The following is a 20,771-nucleotide window of genomic DNA, read 5'->3' on the forward strand; positions in this document are numbered from 1 at the left end:
GACCAGAGATGACCATCCTGTTAGGTCTCCTGTTTGGCCCCTGTCTATTTCATCTCTGAGAGGGGCCAACAGTTTCAAACTAAATTGCTCTTATTACAAGGGTGAATGCTGGTTTCAGGCAAAAAATATATTGACTTAGATCAGATAGAGACTTCTGCTCCACTAGGCAGGCCTATGCCCATGCACAGCAGGAAGAAGTTACAGAAGAAAGAGACCTTTGCCCCAATTCCCAAGAAGTATCTTGAAGTATGCAGTCTCTCAGGGGGGAGCTGTTAGGGGAAGCACACTGACTGAAACCGCCCACCCTGGTCAGGCCTTTTAGTAACCATTCCACATGAGTTGTTTTATGACAGGAGATTCTGGTAAGGAATATCGAACTAATAAGCCACCACCAACTGGAAGAGTTGGGAAAGGTCAAAAGGAGACACCACGTGTCCGTCCACTTCCCAGAATCCCTCTCACTAGCATCCATCTTGGCTGAGCGATGCGTGCACCACCAGGAAAGACTCTGAATTAGAATGATTGGCCAAAGACCACCCGGAAACTAATCCGATCACCATAAAATCCAAGACTGCGAGCCACGTGGCAGAGCAGTTCTCCTGTGTTCCCTTACCCTACTGCTCTCCACCCGGGTGCCCTTTCCCAATAAAATCTCTTGCTTTGTTAGCACACGTGTCTCCTTGGACAATTCATTTCTGAGTGTTAGACAAGAGCCCAGTTTCGGGCCCTGGAAGGGGTCCCCCTTCCTGCAACAGTCTGAGCACGTACTAAAGAAACCAAAAAAGAGGGGTTAAAAAAACAAATGCAACAGCCCTCCCATTCCTTAGTGGTGGAAGAATCTGAATCAAGAGTCGCTACATTATATTATCTACAACATAGTTTTTCAACCAAAAAAATCATAAAACATGCAAAGATACTGGGATGACCCATTTACTGGTGGGGATAAAAGGAGACTATAGATATTGTCTTCAAGGAGACTTAGATATTAGAATCAATAGATAAATATTTCAAAGCATCTATTAGAAATTTTTTTTTAAAATAAAGGAAACCATATTTAAAGAACTAAATGAAAGTATGATGATAATTACTCATCAAATAGAGAATATCAATAAACAGAAACTATAAAAAGAACCAAATGAAAATTGTATTCTGAAATCAAACATTCAAGAGGACTCAAAACAAATCTGAGCTGACAGAAGAAAGAATCATCAAATTCAAAGATGGATGAATACAGATAATGCAATCTGAAAAACAAAAAGAAAAAATGAAAAATAAAGTCAGAGACCTGTGGGAAACTATGGAACAAACCGTTACACACAAGTAACGGGATTTCTAAAGAGAGGAAAGAAAGGAGTAGAAAAAATATCTGAAGATATAATCACCAAAAGCTTTCCAAATTTGATTTTAAAAACAAACATTACACTATACCCAAGACGGTGAACTCCAAGTGGGCTAAACACAAAAAGAGACACACTTGCACACGTCATAGTAAAAACCGTTGAAAGCCAAAGAGAAAATTTTGAAAGTGGCAAGAGAAAAAAACTTATGAGATGAAAGGGGACAACAATAAGATTAAGGTTAACAGCTCACTTCTCATTAGAAACAATGGGGGCCAGAGGCAGTGGAATAATAAATCAAATGCACTGAATGAAAAAAAGTTTACCAACCACAATTTGTGACCTCAGTAAAACTATCATTCAAAATTAAAGGCAAAAATAAAGACATTCCCAAATAACTAACAACTAAGATAATTCACTGATAGCAACCTCCCTTTCCAAAAACCCTAAAGACATATAATAAAGCCTTCTGGTTGAAAGGAAATAGCACTACAGGGTAATTCAAATCCACGTGAAAAGAAAAAGAGCATCAGTAAAGGCTATTACATAGGTAAAAATAAAGATAGCATAAATATTTTTCTCTTTTTCTCTTAAAAGACAGTTATGTAAAACAATAACTTTAAAACTACATTGTTGCATCTATGACAAACAAAAATTTACTGTACAGAAAAACAAGACCAAAGTAAAGAGAGGAAAAATGGAGCTACACTGGAACAAAGTTTCTAAATTTTACTGAAATTAAGTTAGTTTATAATGTGAAGTACATTGATTGTATATGTATTTTCTTCATTTTTTTTTTTCTTTTGGCTGCACCATAGGCATGCAGAATCTTAGTTCCCTGATCAGGGACCAAATCTGTGCCCGCTGCATTGGCAGCACTGTCTTAACCACTGGACCACCAGGAAGTCCCAGACTGTTTGCACATGAAGTAGACTGTAATATATATGTTATAATATGTAATGTGTAATAACAATATATATTTAATCCTGAAAACAACCACTCAGAAAATAACTTTCAAAGTTTATTAATAACAATATCAACAATAAAAAAGAACTACTGATACATATCATAGCATTCATTAACCTCAAAAATATTGTGCTAACTGAAAGAAGCCAGAACAAAAGACAGCATATTATGTGATTCTATTTATACGAAATGTTCAGAAAAGGCAAATCATGGGGCAGGTAGATATTTGTTCACCTAGGACCTGGAGCAGAAATGGAGGTTGACAGCAAATGAGAGCAAGAGATCTCTTTGGGGTAATTAAAAATGGTTTAAACTGGATTTTGGTGATAGTTGCACAACTCAGTAAATTTACTAAACAGCATTGAATAGTATACTTAAAATGGGTGAATTTTATCATATATGTTATACCTCAATAAAGCTATTAAAATAACACAAATTTGTGATTCTTGAATCATCAAGGAAAAAATATAGAAATTTTTAATGCACTAAAAGGAATTAAGTCATTTAATGCAATATCCTCATTTATACACATGAACTGAAATCTCGTGACAAGCTCTGAGCAAAGTGTTACTAAGTCAGAGATAACAGGACATAATTTCTGTCCCTGAGGTGTTTGTATGACAGAGAAAAACACAAAAACTAACGATAGCAAAATTGTACTGTTATACGGAATGCTAGAATTTAAAGAAACAACAACTTACTAAAGGATGGGGGGTGGGTGGGAGAGATGTTCTGATTGCCACTAGATGGCAATATGCTCAGTTAAACGAGTCTATTCCCCAGTCTCTCCTGTAGTTAAGTGAGGCTATGTGATTAGCTCTGCTCAATGAGATATAACTGAAATATATTGTATAGGACTTACTCTTAAAGCCTGCTTAAAGGGATCACTGTTAGCTGGGGGAGGTGTCTTTCCTTCTCCTCTTCCTCATACCTGCTATCTGGAATTAAGACATGATGACTGGAGCTCATCAACCTTTTCTGTGAAGTGACCTTGAGAATAGAAGTCTCAAACCAAGGATGACAGAAGAAGCCTGCATCCTTGATCATTTCAGCCCTGGACTACCTTTTTACTGTTTTACACGAGAAAATAAAACCCTATGTTTTTAAACTATTGTTATTTTAGATTTATTATATGTAGCTGAACCTTATCTTATTTAAGGAGAGAGATATATAAGATTTCAAAAGAATGCTATTTGATCTATGTTTTGAAGGATGCCAGGAATTCTACAGAGGGAGGAGAAGGAAAGGTCATTTGCGAAATTATACAATGAGAGAGCAAGGCACATTCAGAGAACACTGTATAGTTCTGAAAAGCTGTAACATAGAATTGCAGGGAAAACATGGCAGGAATATTCTCATCCTGTCCCCATTTCTCAATTGTGTCCTCTCGGCTCTTATGAAGGATCTCAGAGAATTCTCTGGTGGTCCAGTGGTTAGGACTGCATGCTTTTACCACCGAGGGTACAAGATCAATTGTAAGGGAACTGAGATCCCACAAGCTGTGTGGTGCAGTCCAAAAAAAAAAAAAAAATCTCAGAAAGCCAGATTGGTCATGTCTACAGGCCATTTTATGATCCCTGGACTCTCTGAAACTTCTTTGTTATAAATACTTGTGGCTGAAATCTGTCTACCCAATTCTTTTCTTCCTGCTACATTTTAAGCAACATAAGGTTGAGGGACCATATCTGTTTTATTCACTACTGAATTTCCAGTAAAGGGCTTGGTATAAAGCAGGGTGCTCAGTAAAGGTTTTCAACTAGATGAATGAATTAACTAGTGGGTAAGTTAAAAGAAAGCTTTTATTGGAATTCAACAATTTAATATCACATTCAGTTCAGTTCAGTCGCTCAGTCGTGTCCGACTCTTTGTGACCCCATGAACCGCAGCATGCCAGGCCTCCCTGTCCATCACAAACTCCCAGAGTCTACCAAAACCCATGTTCATCGAGTCGGTGATGCCATCCAACCATCTCATCCTCTGTCATCCCCTTCTCTTTCTGCCCTCAATCTTTCCCAGCATCAGGGTCTTTTCCAATGAGTCAGCTCTTTGCATCAGGTGGCCAAAGTATTGGAATTTCAGCTTCAACATCAGTCCTTCCAATGAACACCCAGAACTGATCTCCTTTAGGATGGACTGGCTGGATCTCCTTGCAGTCCAAGGGATTCTCAAGAGTCTTCTTCAACACCACAGTTCAAAAGCATCAATTCTTCTGTGTTCAGCTTTCTTTATAGTCCAACTCTCACATCCATACATGACCACTGGAAAAACCACAGCCTTGACTAGACAGACCTTTGTTGGCAAAGTAATATCTGTGCTTTTTAATATGCTATCTAGGTTGGTCATAACTTTCCTTCCAAGGAGTAAGTATCTTTTAATTTCATAGTTGCAATCACCATCTGCAGTAATTTTGGAGCCCAGAAAAATAAAGTCAGCCACTGTTTCCCCATCTATTTCCCATGAAGTGATGGGACCGGATGCCATGATCTTAAGTTTCCTGAATGTTGAGCTTTAAGCCAACTTTTTTACTCTCCTCTTTCACTTCTATCAAGAGGCTCTTTAATTCTTCTTCACTTTCTGCCATAAGGGTGGTGTCATCTGCATATCTGAGGTTACTGATATTTCTCCCAGCAATCCTGATTTCAGCTTGTGCTTCCTCCAGCCTAGCATTTCTCAGAGTTTACTCTGCATATAAGCTAAATAAGCAGGGTGACAATATACAGCCTTGACGTACTCCTTTTCCTATTTGGAACCAGTCTGTTGCTCCATGTCCAGTTCTAACTGTTGCTTCCTGACCTGCATACAGATTTCTCAAGAGCTTTAGTTGTGTCCAACTCTTTGAGACCCCATGGACTGTACCAGGCTCTTCTGTCCATGGGATTCTCCAGGCAAGAATACTGGGGTGGTTTGCCATTTCCTTCTCCCAGGGGATCTTTCTGCCCCAAAGAATGAACTCCTCATCTCTTATGTCTACCTGCTTTGTCAGGAGGGTTCTTTACCACTAGCACCACCTGGGGAGTGAGGTTACCTGCTACAAGAAGGCAATTACCTCTTCATCTATAAAATGGAAGCTATCAAAAAACTGTGGAAAATTCTTAAAGAGATGGGAATACCAGCCCATCTTACCCGTCTCCTGAGAAACCTGTATGCAAGTCAAGAAGCGACAGTTAGAACCGGACATGGAACAGACTGGTTCCAAATTGGGAAAGGAGCACGTCAAGGCTATATATTGTCACCGTGCTTATTTAACTTATATGCAGAGTACATCATGAGAAATGCTGGGCCGGATGAAGCACAAGCTGGAATCAAGATTGCCAGGAGAAATATCAATAACCTCAGATATGCAGATGACAATGCAGATGACACCACCCTTATGGCAGAAAGCGAAGAGGAACTAAAGAGTGATGAAATTGAAAGAGGAGAGTGAAAAAGCTGGCTTAAAACTCAACATTCAGGAAACTAAAATCATGGCATCTGGTCCCATCACTTCATGGCAAATAGATGTGGAAACAGTGGAAAGAATGGCTGACTTTATTTTTTTGGGCTCGAAAATCACTGCCAATGGTGATCGCAGCCATGAAATTGAAAGACACTTACTCCTTGGAAGGAAAGTTATGACCAACCTAGACAGCATATTGAAAAGCAGAGACATTATTTTGCCAACAAAGGTTCGTCTAGGCAAAGTTTTGGTTTTTCCAGTGGTCATGTATGGATGTGAGAATTGAATCATAAAGAAGGCTGAGCACCGAAGAATTGATGCTTTTGAACTGTGGTGTTGGAGAAGACTCTTAAGAGTCCCTTGGACTGCAAGGAGGTCAAAACCAGTCCATCCTGAAGAAAATCAACCCTGAATATTTATTGTAAAGACTGATGCTGAAGCTAAAGCTCCAATACTCTGGCCACCTGATGCAAAGAGCTGATTCATTTGAAAAGACCCTGATGCTGGGAAAGATTGAAGGCAGGAGGAGAAGGGACGACAGAGGATGAGATGGTTGGATGACATCATCAGCTCAATGGACATGAGTCTGAGCAAGCTCTGGGAGATGGTGAGGGACAGGGAGGCCTGGTGTGCTGCAGTCCATGGGGTCGCAAAGAGTTCAGTCACAACTGAGTGACTGAACAGCAACCACTTAGTATAAAAAGAATTGTTATGCAGATGAACAGGGAGCCATGAAGGATTATAGTAACAAAGTGACATAATCCTTCTGTGTTTTAGAACAGTGTTTCATGAGAAGACAGACGATGGACTGGCAGAAGAGAAACAGAAGGTCTGAACTAGAAAGAGCCGAAACGTAAAAGAAGGAAAGAATATAGGAAATACTTTATAGAGTTATAACTGACAGGATTTAGAAACTATCTTATAAACTCTGTATGCAGCGCTTGATGTGGGGAAATAAGAGGTTTCTAAGGTAAGCAATGAAATATAGCATTCATTTTTGAACAAGCAGAGGCTGAGATGGCCAATAAACAACTGGGAATCTAAAAATATTGATCTGAGGGCCTATGACTGCTATGAACTAACTACCCACCGACCATTATGTCCATTTGCTTAGAGTTCAGCAGAAGTAGTCTAGCAGGGGTATAAAGGCAGTAAGGAATGAAGGAACGTGGAGGCAGAATAACAGCATGGCAGAATATGCTGTCAGATATAATTCACAGCAGAAATGGGTGCCCGTAAAGCATGTCGTTGGAACTTTCTCAGTTGCTAAAGAAGCAGGCCTGTTTGGCTCCCAGTATGCTTGCTTGCTTCCTTCTTTCCATCAATAAATCTTCACTACGTCTTTATTTTATACCGGGCATTATTATCCCATATACCAGCATTAGGGATATGAAGATGAATAAGTTATGGTACAAGCCCTTAAGGACTCTGGAGCTAGCAAAGAAGGGGAACAAAAGTCAAATAAGGATATCCATGTGCTATGGTAGAGAGGAGCATGGAGGTTTAAAGAACCTAACTCCATGCACCCTTTCTCCAGTATATCTTCTCAGAATATTATATTAGCTAATGTTTATGAAGTGCTTAACTATGAGAGGAATTTTTCTTGGAGCTTTACATGTTCTTTAATTTTCACATCTACCTTATGAAGTAGGTATTATTTACTAACTCCATCTTACCCATGAGAAAACTGGACAGCCTATAATGAACTCTCCTCTGAGTTCTCATTGTCCTCTCAAAGCATTCTATGTCATCACACAGTACTTTGTATCCTTGGTTTTTTAAAAAATATCCCTTAAGGACCAAGCTCTAATCTACTCATGCCTTTATCTCCCACAAGGCCCAACAGAGGACCAAGTATATGCCACAGGTATTCAGTATTTGCTGAACATCAAAATGACTGTTATGAAGTCATTTCATTGTATAAGTTTTACATTATATCCTTTATAATGTAAACCATTCTACAACAATCATTTCCTGTCCATCGACAGAAGAATGGATAAAGAAGATGTGGTACATGAAGAATTTATTTGGAGGGCAGCAATGGAGAAACAGACATAGAGAACAGACTTATGGACATGGAGGGAGGGAAGGAGAGAATGAGATGTATGGAGAGAGTAACATGGAAACTTACATTACCATACGTAAAATAGATAGTCAATGGGAAGTTGGGGCTCTGCATCAACCTAGAAGGGTGGGATGGGGAGGGAGATGGGAGGGAGATTCATGAGGGAGGGGACATATGTATACCTATGGCTGATTCATGTTGAGGCTTGACAGAAAACAACAAAATTCTGTAAAGCAATTATCCTTCAATTAAAAAAATAAAAGAAGATGTGGTATATACACATACACGTGTGTGTGCCCACGCAATGGAATATTACTCAGCCATAAAAAAGAATGAAAAACCATCCTATGTAGCAACATGGATGGATCTAGAGACTGTCATACTGACTGAAGTAAGTGACACAGAGAAGGACAAATATTGTATGATATTACTTATTACATGGAATCTAAAAAAAATGGTATAAACAAACTTACTCATGAAACAGAAATAGAGTTACAGATATAGAAAACAATCTATGGTTATCAAGGGGGAAAGGAGGGAGACAAATTGGGAGATTGGGACTGACATACACACACTGTGCTGTGCTTAGTTGCTCAGTTGTATCTGACTCTTTGCAACTCCGTGGACTGTAGCCCACCAGGCCCCTCTGTCTGTGGGGATTCTCCAGGCAAGAATACTAGAATGGGTTGCAGTGTCCTCCTCCATGGGATCTTCCCAATCCAGAGATTGAACCCAGGTCTCCTGCATTGCAGGGAGATTCTTTACCATCTGTCACCAGGGAAGCCCAAGAATACTGGAGTGGGTAGCCTACCCCTTCTCCAGGGGAAATTCCTGACCCAGGAATTGAACCAGGGTCTCCTACATTGCAGGCAGATTCTTTACCAGTTGAGCTACCCAGGAAGCCCCATATACACACTACTATATATAAAATAGATAATAAGAACCTACTGTATAGCACAGGGAACTCTACCAAGACTCTGTAATGACCTATATGAGAAAAATATCTAAAAGAGAATGGATGGATAGATGGATATATATTTATAACTGATTTACTTTGCTGTACACCATAAAGTAACACAACATTATAAATCAACTATACCCCAATAATTTTTTGTAAAAAATCATTTATTTATTCAGTAGATTCATATTAAGCATTTACTCTATTACTGGTGCCAGGTATAGACTAAACAGAAATAAACCATACACAGACCCTACCATCAGGCTTACTGTGGCAAAACCATAAATGTCGTCTATTGTTTAAGATGATCTATATTTTCTTCAGATATTACACTTCAGATATTACACCCAGATATCAATGTGTGCCTTCTGACTATTAAAACACTCAGTAGGAATACACCATCAGTTGAAAGAATAAATGAATGAATGATGGATACTGTGAACCTTAGACAAGGCATTGCTCTGGCCACTAGGACACTCAGGACACCAAACCTTAGTTTATGCAAGAACTTCTGGTTTCACTTATTCTGTTTCCCTTATTTCCCCCTTCATTATGAATCTCTTTATTTACTTTTGATCCTATTGTATTACCCATATTTTAAAAACTAATTCCCTCTAGGGGAAAAAAAGTTGAGTATGTAGTATTAAATCAGTCAAACTTTGATGAGATGATGTGATGTGATCAGTCTCCTTCGTCAAGATGCTCTGTCTGCTGAAGATCTGGAGACAAACCAGACCCCACTTGCAAGTCAGCAGTGCAGCACTCAACTGCTCTGCCGCTGAGCTCTAATCAAGGAATTCTTTGCTGGAGGAACTATCTTGCTTCAAAGATGCCAAGGCCCCATTCTTGAAAACACCCCACTTTAAGTTTTCAGCCCTTGCACTGATGGACGGGGAGGCTCTGGAACTAGACAGACCATATGGTCTAGGCTCTTATCTCTGTCCCTGACCTATCAGTGACAAACCTCTTAGGGTCTCGTATCTACTCCTCTCTACCCACTTCTTGTGACTATTCTGAATATTCAAAGGGAAAGCAGAGAAGACATTTCCTAAACTGTAGAGTACTACAGCACTGCAAGTGTTAAGGAAAAAGGGGTTCATCATTTGTAATACAATGCAAGGATGGCTGACCAAAATTTAGGCAACCAGTCTTGTAGGCACTGGACTTAAAACACTGAAGGGATTTTTTGTTTGTGGTGATAAATATATATCATAAAATGTGCCATTTTAAGTATTTTTAAGTATACAATTTTGTAGCATTAAGTACATTTACACTGTTATGCAAATTACCAACATCTATCTCTAGAACATCTCCATCTTCCTCATCTGAAACTCTGTACCCATTAGACATTAACTCATTTTCTCCACTCCCCAGCAACCACCATTCTATTTTCTATTTCACTAAAGCATAATGTTTTCAAGATTTATCCAAGTTATAGCATGAAAACACTAGTTTTTAAAACATTCCAGACTTTTAATTTCAGATAAAGTTGATCACAAACTATAAGGTTGACCACCATTTACTTAGCTCTTCAAGATAAACTCAAAAGTTCACTGCAGGAATTTTTTCCTTCCAGTTCCATTGAGATCTCCAAATTGATCTTAACTCTTGCACAAATATTTCCAACTACATGTCATTCGGATGGAGTAACTGGCTACTCTGAAAATAAATTCCAACATGTTCATTAGGAAGCAAAATGACCCTTAATAAAAAATGTAATATTATATCAATGTTTGGATAAAGACTGATGTTTAGAAGGAGATACTGCTCTGCTTTGATATTACCAAACATTTTTAGGCAGGAGGACAAGTATGTATCTGTCTGTTTTTCATAAAATGCCTATTGATATAAATGTTTGCTATTCCAAAGTAGCATATTTTGGAGGATTTCCCTGGTGGTTCAGTAGTTAAGAATCTGCCTTCCACGTGGCAGGCCAGACCTGTAGACTTGGGAAAGAGGAAGAAGGGTCTGCAGATCCCCACACTGCCTGCTGCGCTGTTGTGCAGGACATTTGGTAACAAGAGGAGCAAGCATGTCCGGGGTGCAGGTGGTCCTGAACCAGTGGTCCCTGGGAAGCTTTGGGGTCAGAAAAGCACCCTGGTGGGGTGGCTGTTTGGGGCATAAGTCAATTGCTGTGTTAGTACTGTCACAGTGCTTTCCTAATATACACTAGATTAACTTGTCATGTGTTAAACACACAATTGCTTTTTTATAGCTAGGTTTTCATATTCAATACATTTATTAGTATCTTGAAAAAAATAAAGAATCCACCTTCCAATGCAGGGGATGCAGGTTCTTAGGGAACTAAGATTCCACATGCTGTTGGGGAGGGGGGCGGCAAGTAAGCCAGCACGTCAGAACTAGAGAGAAGCCCTCGTGGCACTAGGGAAGACATCGTGCCATAACTAAGACCCAACACAGCCAAACATAAATATTTAAAACAAACAAAAAAACAAAGTAGCATGTTTTTAACATTTGCAAATGAAACTTCTATTATTCACACTGATTTATATTATTCACATGGATTATATTTTTATTTTGTACTGGAGTATAACCAATTAACAAACAATGTTGTGACAGTTTCAGATGAACAGCAAGCACCTCAACCATCATATACATACATGTATTCATCTCCCCCACACTCCCCTCCCATCCAGGCTGCCACATAACATGGAGCAGAGTTCCATGTGCTATACAGTTGGTCCTTGTTGGTTATCCATTTCAAATATAGCAGTGTGTACATGTCCATCCCCAAATCCTTAACTATCTCTTCTCCCAAGCAATCATAAGTTCATTCTCCAAGTCTGTGAGTCTCTTTCTGTTTTGTAAGTAAGTTCATTTGTATCATTTTAGATTGTCTGACTTACTTCACTCAGTATGACAATCTCTAGGTCCATCCATGTTGCTGCAATCAGCATTATTTCATTCTTTTTAATGGCTGAGTAATATTTACATTGTATGTATGTAACACATCTTTATCCATCATATGGATTATTTTTCAACCAGCAAATCATACCTTATTCCAAATGTCACTGGAAGGATCTCAAAGATCACTTAATTCAAGCCTTTCATTTTGCAACAGAGAAAACAGAGACCCAGTAACTTGCTCAAAGTCACACAGCAAGTCAGTAACAGATCCAGGACTGCACCTCAGGCCTCCAGACTCCAGAAGAGTGACAGTGAGGCCGCTTTTCTACCCAAAAGAAAAGAGATCTCCTCTGCTTACTGGTTAGTTCAAAGTCCAGTGAGCCCTTGCAATGGGAGGTCAAAGACTGAATCAGGAGCTGCTGCATCCAAACAGTTAAGACTAAATACCAGGCCAAATCCTTTGTCTCAGGACAAAAACGTTCAGAAAAACCTGGCAGAACCACCCTTATTAGGTGCAAAGGCCTCAGGATGCTCTGGGCTACAGTCCTGCGCACAGGATCAGTAAGCGATTTACCGTGGTGAAGCTGGAAGTAAAAAGGAAAAAAAGGAGGATGGGAGAAAAGAAAAGTTAGATTCTTGCCCAACACCACCAACACTCTTGAAAAAGAACTCTTGATGAAAAGGAAAGAGATTGTAATAGAAGAAGCTAAAAAATTAGAAAATGGAAGCACAGATAATATCAGGACACAGTGAAGACTCCCCAGGGAACCTGTCTAATTTGAAACTTAATGGTATAGACCTCACAAAAGAATCAAACTGGAGACTGTGTGTGTTGCCAAGAATAACCCAGTCAAGAATAATGCAGCTTGAGTGATCCAAGCCTCCTCACTCTCCATCACAGTTGCTGACCCACTCACCACCACTCTCCTTCAGAATTACCCGGGGTTCTTATTTACAACAGAGTTTTACAAATAACTCTATTTAACAACACGAATAGACATTTCTCCAAAGGAGATATACAAATGGGCAACACACGTGAAAAGATCACTAATCATCAGGGAAATACAAATCAGATACCACCTCAAATCTGTGAGGATAGCCACCATTAAAAAAAAAAAAAAATAGCAAGCACTGGCAAGGATGCAGAGAAACTGGAACCCTTGTAGACTATTTGTGGGAATGTAAAATAGTGCAGCCACTATTGAAATAATGGTATGGAGGTGCCTCAAAAATTTAAAAATATAATTACTATATGACCCAGCAATCCCACTTCAGAGTCTAGCTCCAAACGAATTGAAAACAGGATCTTTAAGAGATATGTGCACACCCATGTTCACTGCAGCATTACTCACAATAACAAAGAGGTGGAAGAAACTTAAATGTCCACTGACAGATGAACAGATAAAGAAAACTGGTGTATATATACAATATTATAATATTAAGCCTTAGCAAAGAAGAAAACCCTGTTATATGCTACGCTGTGAATAAACCTTGAGGACATTGCTGCTGCTAAGTCGCTTCAGTCGTGTCTGACTCTGTGCGACCCCATAGACAGCAGCCCACCAGGCTCCCCCATCCCTGGGATTCTCCAGGCAAGAACACTGGAGTGGGTTACCATTTCCTTCTCCATAATGAGGACATTATGCTAAGTGAAATAAACCAGTCACAAAAAGGCAAATAAATACTACATGACAACACTTACATGAGGTATCTAAAGCAGACAAACTCAGAAACAGAAGGAATGGTGGTTGCCAGGGGCTGTTGAAGGATGGGGAGCTGTTGTTGTAGACTATTTGTAGACTATCCCTTAGGGATACAGTTTCAGTTTTACAAGAGGAACGTTCTAAAGATCTGCTGAACAACAAGGTACATATAGTTAACACTATTGCACTGTACACTTATGGCAAATTCAGGAACCACTGGCTTCAAAATAAAGTCCAAACTTTATGTTAGCATCCAAAGCCCTCCACGAGACCATCCCTCTTTATCTCTCCACTTGCTCACCACTTGCTCCTCCTCAGGCCTCACCTTACTTACCCCCTCTGGCTGGTCCAAACAGAACTTTTTACGGTGACAGAAATGTTCTACATCTGTGCTGTTCAATATAGAAGCTGTCAGTCACATGTGCTACTGAGCACCTGCCATGTGCTACTGGCTACTGTGCTGAACAGCACACGACTACAGCAATAGCTAGGACCCCAGAAGATACAGATGGGCCAAGGATGAAACTCACAACAATGCCATTTACCCCTTTTCCCCTCACATGTTATCATCATGTATCCATTCTTTCTACAAATATTCTTGCTTACTATGTGCCAGGTACTATTCTAGGTACTGGGGAAGCAACAGTAAATAAGAAGACAAACATCCCTGTCCTCAAGAATCTTATGTTCCAGTTAGGCAGTGTAGGACAGTGGTTAAAAGCAAGAACTCTGGAGCCAGAGAGCTTAGGTTCAGATTCTGACTCCACTGCTAACCACCTATGTGTTCCCTGAAAATTACTTAACTTCTCCATGCCTCAGTTTTTAATCTATAAAATGGGGATAACAATAGTACTGCCTAATAGGCTTTCTATAAAGATTAAAGTAGTTAACATATATGTAAAGTGCTTAGAACAGTGCCCTATATATAAGAATTAGCTGTTACTATTATTGCTGTATTTTGTTATTGTTATGAGTGGGAGCAAGACAATCAACAAATAGCAAAAAAATAAAAAGCCATTTAGTGATATGACAAAAAAAACACAGGGTAAGGGAACAAGGAGTGTCAGGATAGGGATTATATTTAAGAGGATAATTAGGGAAAGCTTCACACGAAGGTGATATTTGAGGAAAGGTCTGAAAAAGGAGGAGAGGAACAAGTCTCACAGATATCTGGGGAAGCACTGAATTTTCTGAGATACTTGGTATTATTAACACCATGTTATAGATGGGAAAATTGAGGTTCAGACTAAGGAACCTGTCCAAGGTCACATGGCTTATAAATGACTGAGCCCAGAGTCAAATCTGGGACTATTGACTCCAATTTCTCCTCCACGTCTGAACCCTTTTGACCTCCATTCCTTTCTGTGGTGAAACAAGACCAATGAATCCTTTCTACATCAGTTTCCCATTCTGGCACTGAGATTTACAGACTCATTATGATCAGACAAGCTCTCTAGCTTAATCAACCAAAGGAGTTAAAGGCACAAGCTGCCTTTAACTGCCCCCTCTCACATGTGCTCTCATCCACCGCTTCCTAAGCAGCGCCACACCAGGACTCCATGTTAACTGCATGCTGTGTATAGAAAACAGGCATTTATCAAGACCAACAAGACTCAAACACCAGGGAGGAGAGATAAATTATACATAAGAAATGAAGGCCACTGCTTCCAACCTGGCCTTTGAGGGGGAAAGCTTTGCTGTATGTGCACCGCAGGAGAACTATGATCAAAAGTTAGGTTCAACCTACTGAACCTGTCTAATCTAGAACTACGGGCTTCCCTGATAGCTCAGTTGGTAAACAATCTGCCTACAATGCAGGAGACTCATTGGAAAAGACCCTGATGGAAAGATTGAAGGCAGGAGGAAGAGGAGACAACAGAGGGTGACATGGCTGGATGGCATCACTGACTTGATGGACATGAGTTTCAGCAAGCTCTGGGAGCTGATGATGGACAGGGAAGCCTGGAGTGCTGCAGTCCATGGGGTCGCAGAGTCAGACATGACTGAGCGACTGAACTGAATACACAACTGCAGAAATAAGAAGAAAAGAACAAACCATTATAGCCTAACTTTATCTGTAAAGAAGTCAGTAAATCAAAATACTTTCAACAATATTTACTCTATACATTTTACCTGTATTCATGAAATCTCTGAAAATATTGGCAATTTATTCCAGAAAATCGTTAGTGCTGCCAGGAGCAGTGAATTCTAGTTCTCCTTTATAACTTACCAGAAAAGTCACTTCCACTCCCTGGATCCCACTTCTCACATCAGTTAGAAGAAGAAGCTAGACTAGGTATTCATTAAAGATTCCATCTTTAGCCCTTTATAGCACATTGTATTACAATACTAATGACAGCACCCCTACACCTCCAGAGTCAGACCCAAAATTCATTCATTCAATAAACATTTATGTAAGCTAGGCACTGAAAACACAAATATACTACATGATAAATTCATGAAAGTTTCAAATACACTGCTTTTCCTATTCACATGAACATTTCAGAGTTGTGTTCCTACAAAAACAAAACACAGCTCCAAAAATTTTTTTCCTACTCATACTTAAGACAGTTTTGTGTTTATTATATAGTACACTTAACACCCTCCCCCCAAATAAACCCTCTCCCTATTAAACCATACCTCACAATTTTATTTCCCTTTTTTAAATCACTCATAGCCCTAACCACTAAGTTAGAGGTTTTCCCCACTTAATATATAGTGAGAGAACCTCTCATTCTATACCTGTGTTTTTTTAATATTTTCTTTTTTTCCTAATTTTTCTTTATTTAACACATCTTTTTTCATTTTATTTTTTTCATCTTTAATTTTTTAACTTTTAAAAATTACTTATTTTTTGCATTTCTTTTTCTTACAATCCATTATTAGTTCCTTGAGAACATCTTATTTTTCTTTGCATCTTAAGTAAGCCCTTTTAATAATTTATTTATAAATTTAAAGACTAATCCAAAAGAACATTAAGTGGTTCATCTTCTTAAGATATAAATATAAGATAGCTAAAAATAAAAGCAAAAAAACCAGGGGTATAGATTTATATCAAATGATCAAACTTCAGGTCCTACATTTATCATATATATGCCATGTGATTCTTGACAAGGTATAATCTCTCTACTAAGAAAAATACAATGGTATACCTGCTATGCTGTGTGTTATGGGACATTCAGTCATGTCCCACTCTGTGCGACCCTATGGACTGTAGCCCACCAGGCTCCTCTGTCCACAGGATTCTCCAAGCAAGAATACTGGAGTGGGTTGCCATGCCCTTCTCCAGCTATACCTCCTAGAGAGTCTGTAAGACTCAGAAGTTAACAGAACCAGCAGTTGTGAAGCCAGGCACTGTTGGCTAGATTCAAATCATAACTCCATCACATATTAACTATGGGAATGGGCACCTTACTTACTTACTCCCTTTGGTTCCTAGTATCTTCATCTGTTTCAGATGGTAATAAAACCACTTTTACAGCTGATATAAAAGTTAAATAATACATGTAAAGCACTCAGCACTGTGTCAGGCACATAGTAAGTACTCAATAAAAAGTAACTATTCATAGTATGCATCATCTCCAGGTTGTTTATAAAGATGTGTTAGATAAGGAGAAAAATAGCTCTGAAATTTAAACTGCTATGAAATGTTTGGAATACTTTTTACTATTGCTCATAATCAAAACTATGCAGCAAATTAATAAAAATGAGGGAAAAACATGTCCAAAGACAGCTATCTTAAACAACATTTTTCTAAATATAGCTATCTCCTTCTTTTGCATCTCTGGCCTCCTTCCAAACATCTTTAATACTGCAGTAAAGCAGGAGTGGAAATTCAAGCTATGTACTTGCAACTGACAGGAGAGGCAAGGCTTGGGGTTTTTCCACCAAGTCAGGACAAAATTGCCTTGTCCCCTCCTTCCAGCCCTACAGGCTGCTTGTGCAGGAGTTGATAATCTGTAGCTAGCAGGAAGGTCAGTTTAAATTGAAGTAAGCTGGTTGTGTTTCTCTGTTGTATGCTTTTCTGATACTGCTGGAACACAGTGGTATCTGGGCCTGGCCTTCTCCACAGGATGACAGAAGGTGCAGCCAGAACATGAAGGCAGAAGAAAACATAAAAAGGATAGGACACCAAAAAAATACTCAAAAAACAGTAGCATGATCATCAATGGGATCTGTTTTATAAGCATGTGATGAATAAGCCAATATGTGTGTAGTCACCGTGGTACAAATATGTTTTAATACATTATGATCTGTGTACATGAAGAATGTCAAAGAAAAGGCTGATCTGCATCCCATATACGGAGTCCTAAAATATCAGAACCACAAGAGTCTTAAGAGATTATGCAGTCAGCATCATTGTTATTATGGATACAAGAACTAAGAGAAAGAGACTTATCAGTGGTCATACAGACAAGTCAGGGAATAGCTGTACGATCAGAACCCAGGATAGGCCAACTGTGGACTTGAGTATAAAGTATGTGGGAAGGGAATATATTAAAAACCATATCATTTGTGAACAAATCCCCAGAGATGGCTTAAGAATCCTCAAATTTAGAAATGCCACGACTGCCTCATCAAATACTTTTCAAACGCTCACCTCAGGAAAGTGGGAAATGATGACATGTCATGGACCTCTGAGGCCACTCAAGAACAGCTAGAGCTACATATGGTAAGTTCGTCAAAGTGAAACGTTTAAAACAAAGCTTCAATCTGTACAGTGTAAAAAGGCAGAGAGTTCATTACTCAGCTGCCATCCAGGGTTCCCACAACGCATCTTCAAAGAAGAAATAAACATAAACCATGCTATTAATGGAAATAAAAGTAAAATCTTCACATCTAAATTTTAAGCTTTTTAAAACCTAGCCCCAACCTCTATTCTCCAGCATCCTTCACTTGCCAGGGAATTCCTTGGGTTAGGGGCTTTTAACGGCTCTGTCAGCTTATATATTCTGTAGAAAATAAGCACAGAACTAGCTTATTAATGAGGTGAGCCAAAAAGTGCAATACAGATAATGCCTAACGTAACCAGAAACAGGCTACTGGATTCAATGGAAGCTGCTCTGTGACTGGCAGATTCAATGGAACCTCAAAAGGGGGATGGGAAAGTTGAAGCCTAATGATGAATACAACTGCTGCCAGGAGGTCATGGCTAACTACAGGAACATTTCTTGCAGGAAGCTCTGCAAAACTCTCCACTGAGGTCCTAAAGTCCCTGCCCATACAATGGAGCCTCACTGACCAGAGAAGGGAGAGGGACTGGACAGGAGCCTGGCAAGAAAGATAATGGACAAAGCTGAATGAGACAGCCTGTCTCACCCAGAGATGAGGCCACATCTTAGGTCTTCTTAGTCCTCAGTTATTTTTCTTTTGGTTTGTTCTTTTTATTTTTCCTTGCCAGAGCAGGTAAAGGAAAGAATAAAACAGCAGGGCTCCAGTAGTTGAATTTTTTTAAGTATGTGCTGAGTCTCAAGCTCTTTTAGCTGAAAACAGTTTTTGTTTTGTAGGGCTTAAAATTTTAGAAAAGTAGCAGTAAATTGTTTTGTAAGCATCAGAAATAGTAAAAATAGGTTTTGCAATCAGTCAGACTCAGGTTCAAATCCCAGCTCAACTACCTATTAACTACATGGCCCTGGGTAAGTTATTTAACATTACTGGGTCTCAGCTTTATCATCTATAATCATATTGACTAAGAATCCCCACCTCACAAGGTTAGCCTGCATTAGAATATATGTATATACTCTTTCTATATCTGTCTTTGCTGTAAAACTGTCAACAACTTGAGAGCAGGGATTTTAATTCATATTTAAGATTCCCTAAAATCTGACACAGAGGAGGAGCCAGAGGAAATCAGATAAATGTGTCTACCATGAGTCCAATTCTACAAAGGGAACAAAATAATGATCATGATAATGTTGAACATAATAATACAACCTGACAACAACAAACACATAGCATTTATTATGTGTCAGACACAATTCCAAGTCCTTTAACTCTTCCTGCTCCCATATCACACTTATAATAAGCTGATTAAGTATTATTGTCCCTACCTTGTTAATGAGAAAACCAAGGCACAGAAAGGTTAAATAACTTGCCCAAATCCAGAACACGTAAATCCACATAGAAAGAAAGTAGTATGGTGTTTGCCAGGGGCTTAGGGGAAGGGAGAATAGGAAGTAACTGCTAACAGGTACAAGGTTTCTTCCCATATAATAAAATGTTTTAAATTAGAAGTAGTGGTTGCACAAATCTGTGAATATACTAAAAGGTACAAATTATATACTTTAAAAGAGTGGATTTTATTGTATATTATACCTTAATAAAACTGTTAAAAAAAAAAAAAAAAAACAACTTGGGAATTCCCTGGCAGTCCATTAGTTAGGACTCTGCTCTTTCACTGCAAAGGGCCAAGATTCAATCCCTGGTCGGGGAACCAAAATCCCACAAGCCACGCAGTATGACCAAAACAAATCTGCAGAGAATCAGAAAGTTAGGAAGTGACAGACCGAGAATCCTACATTTTCAAAATCAATGCTTTTAACCACCATTCTATACTGCCCTCAAGGAACATAAAATCTAGAACTATCTAGCTATTATTACTTACCTATAATATAGACAATAGATATAGGCTATATATTTTGGAAAGAAAACAGAGCCTGAAATTGCAGGTATTCAATGTTTAACTGAACTGAACTGAAAAATTAACTCATTTAATAATTTAAAGACTATACTTTCAGGGATCATTTCTATAGCTTATTTAATAATTTAATTCCTGACCTCGAGGCACTCACAGAATAAAACATGGCTCAGACATGTTAAATTATCCCTAATGCAAGTTAGAAGGAAACATGTTCTATGTAAAAATAACTCCCCCTGGGAAACATCTGTGTGAAGTGGTCTGGCAGACCCCCATAGCTTCCAGATCTCTTGTAGTTAGGTAGCACTAATGATCTATGAATGAAGGTGACATGTCTTACACTCTGGGAGAAGTATTCAAAAGCTGGTGTATGACCCTCCAGCTCTGGCATGGACTTCCTCCCTCCCTCCCTCTCTCTCTTTTCTGCAAAGACATCCTAGAGATCTTAAGTTGGGATTGTGGCAGCACAAGACAAAAGCAGCATAAATGTGCTAGTCATCACTTCCTGGAGGACAACTGCCCTCCAGAGTCACCTGGCCTGAAACTGAATTCATATAAGCAAGAATTCCACAGATTTTTGTCATGTTATGCCACTCAAATCTTGTGGCCAATCTGACACCTCAGTATAATTCTGTGTGTCCTCACTAATATAAGGGTTAGCAAAAAATGAACCCAGAATATATGAAATAAAATCTGCACTCTGCCACTTAATATTTTGGCTAAGTTATCTGAACTCAATGGCCCTTGATTTACTCAACTTTAAAATGGAGGCAACACTAGCATCCTTACAGTTGTTATGAT

The 20,771-nt window shown here is 39.0% G+C and overlaps 1 protein-coding gene across 15 annotated transcripts in view; it reads right to left on the bottom strand.

Annotated features, from left to right (window-relative positions):
• FAM168A (family with sequence similarity 168 member A) overlaps window positions 1-20,771 on the bottom strand; it is a 242,229-nt gene that overhangs the window by 91,730 nt on the left and 129,728 nt on the right. For 3 of the 15 annotated variants that reach the window (XM_086340705.1, XM_086340692.1, XM_086340691.1), the window contains exon 2: window positions 15,243-15,361. The exons of the other annotated variants lie outside the window; for them this stretch is intronic. In XM_086340705.1, coding sequence (XP_086196831.1) covers window positions 15,243-15,314 — 72 coding nt within the window. In that variant the 5' untranslated portion in view covers window positions 15,315-15,361. The remainder of the gene's footprint in view (window positions 1-15,242; window positions 15,362-20,771) is intronic. 15 annotated transcript variants of the gene reach the window in all.

Source organism: Bos grunniens, chromosome 15, assembly GCF_055505025.1.
Source record: "Bos grunniens cultivar Pamir isolate PY7600 chromosome 15, Bosgru_T2T1.0, whole genome shotgun sequence".
In the NCBI taxonomy this organism is placed as follows: Eukaryota; Metazoa; Chordata; class Mammalia; order Artiodactyla; family Bovidae; genus Bos; species Bos grunniens.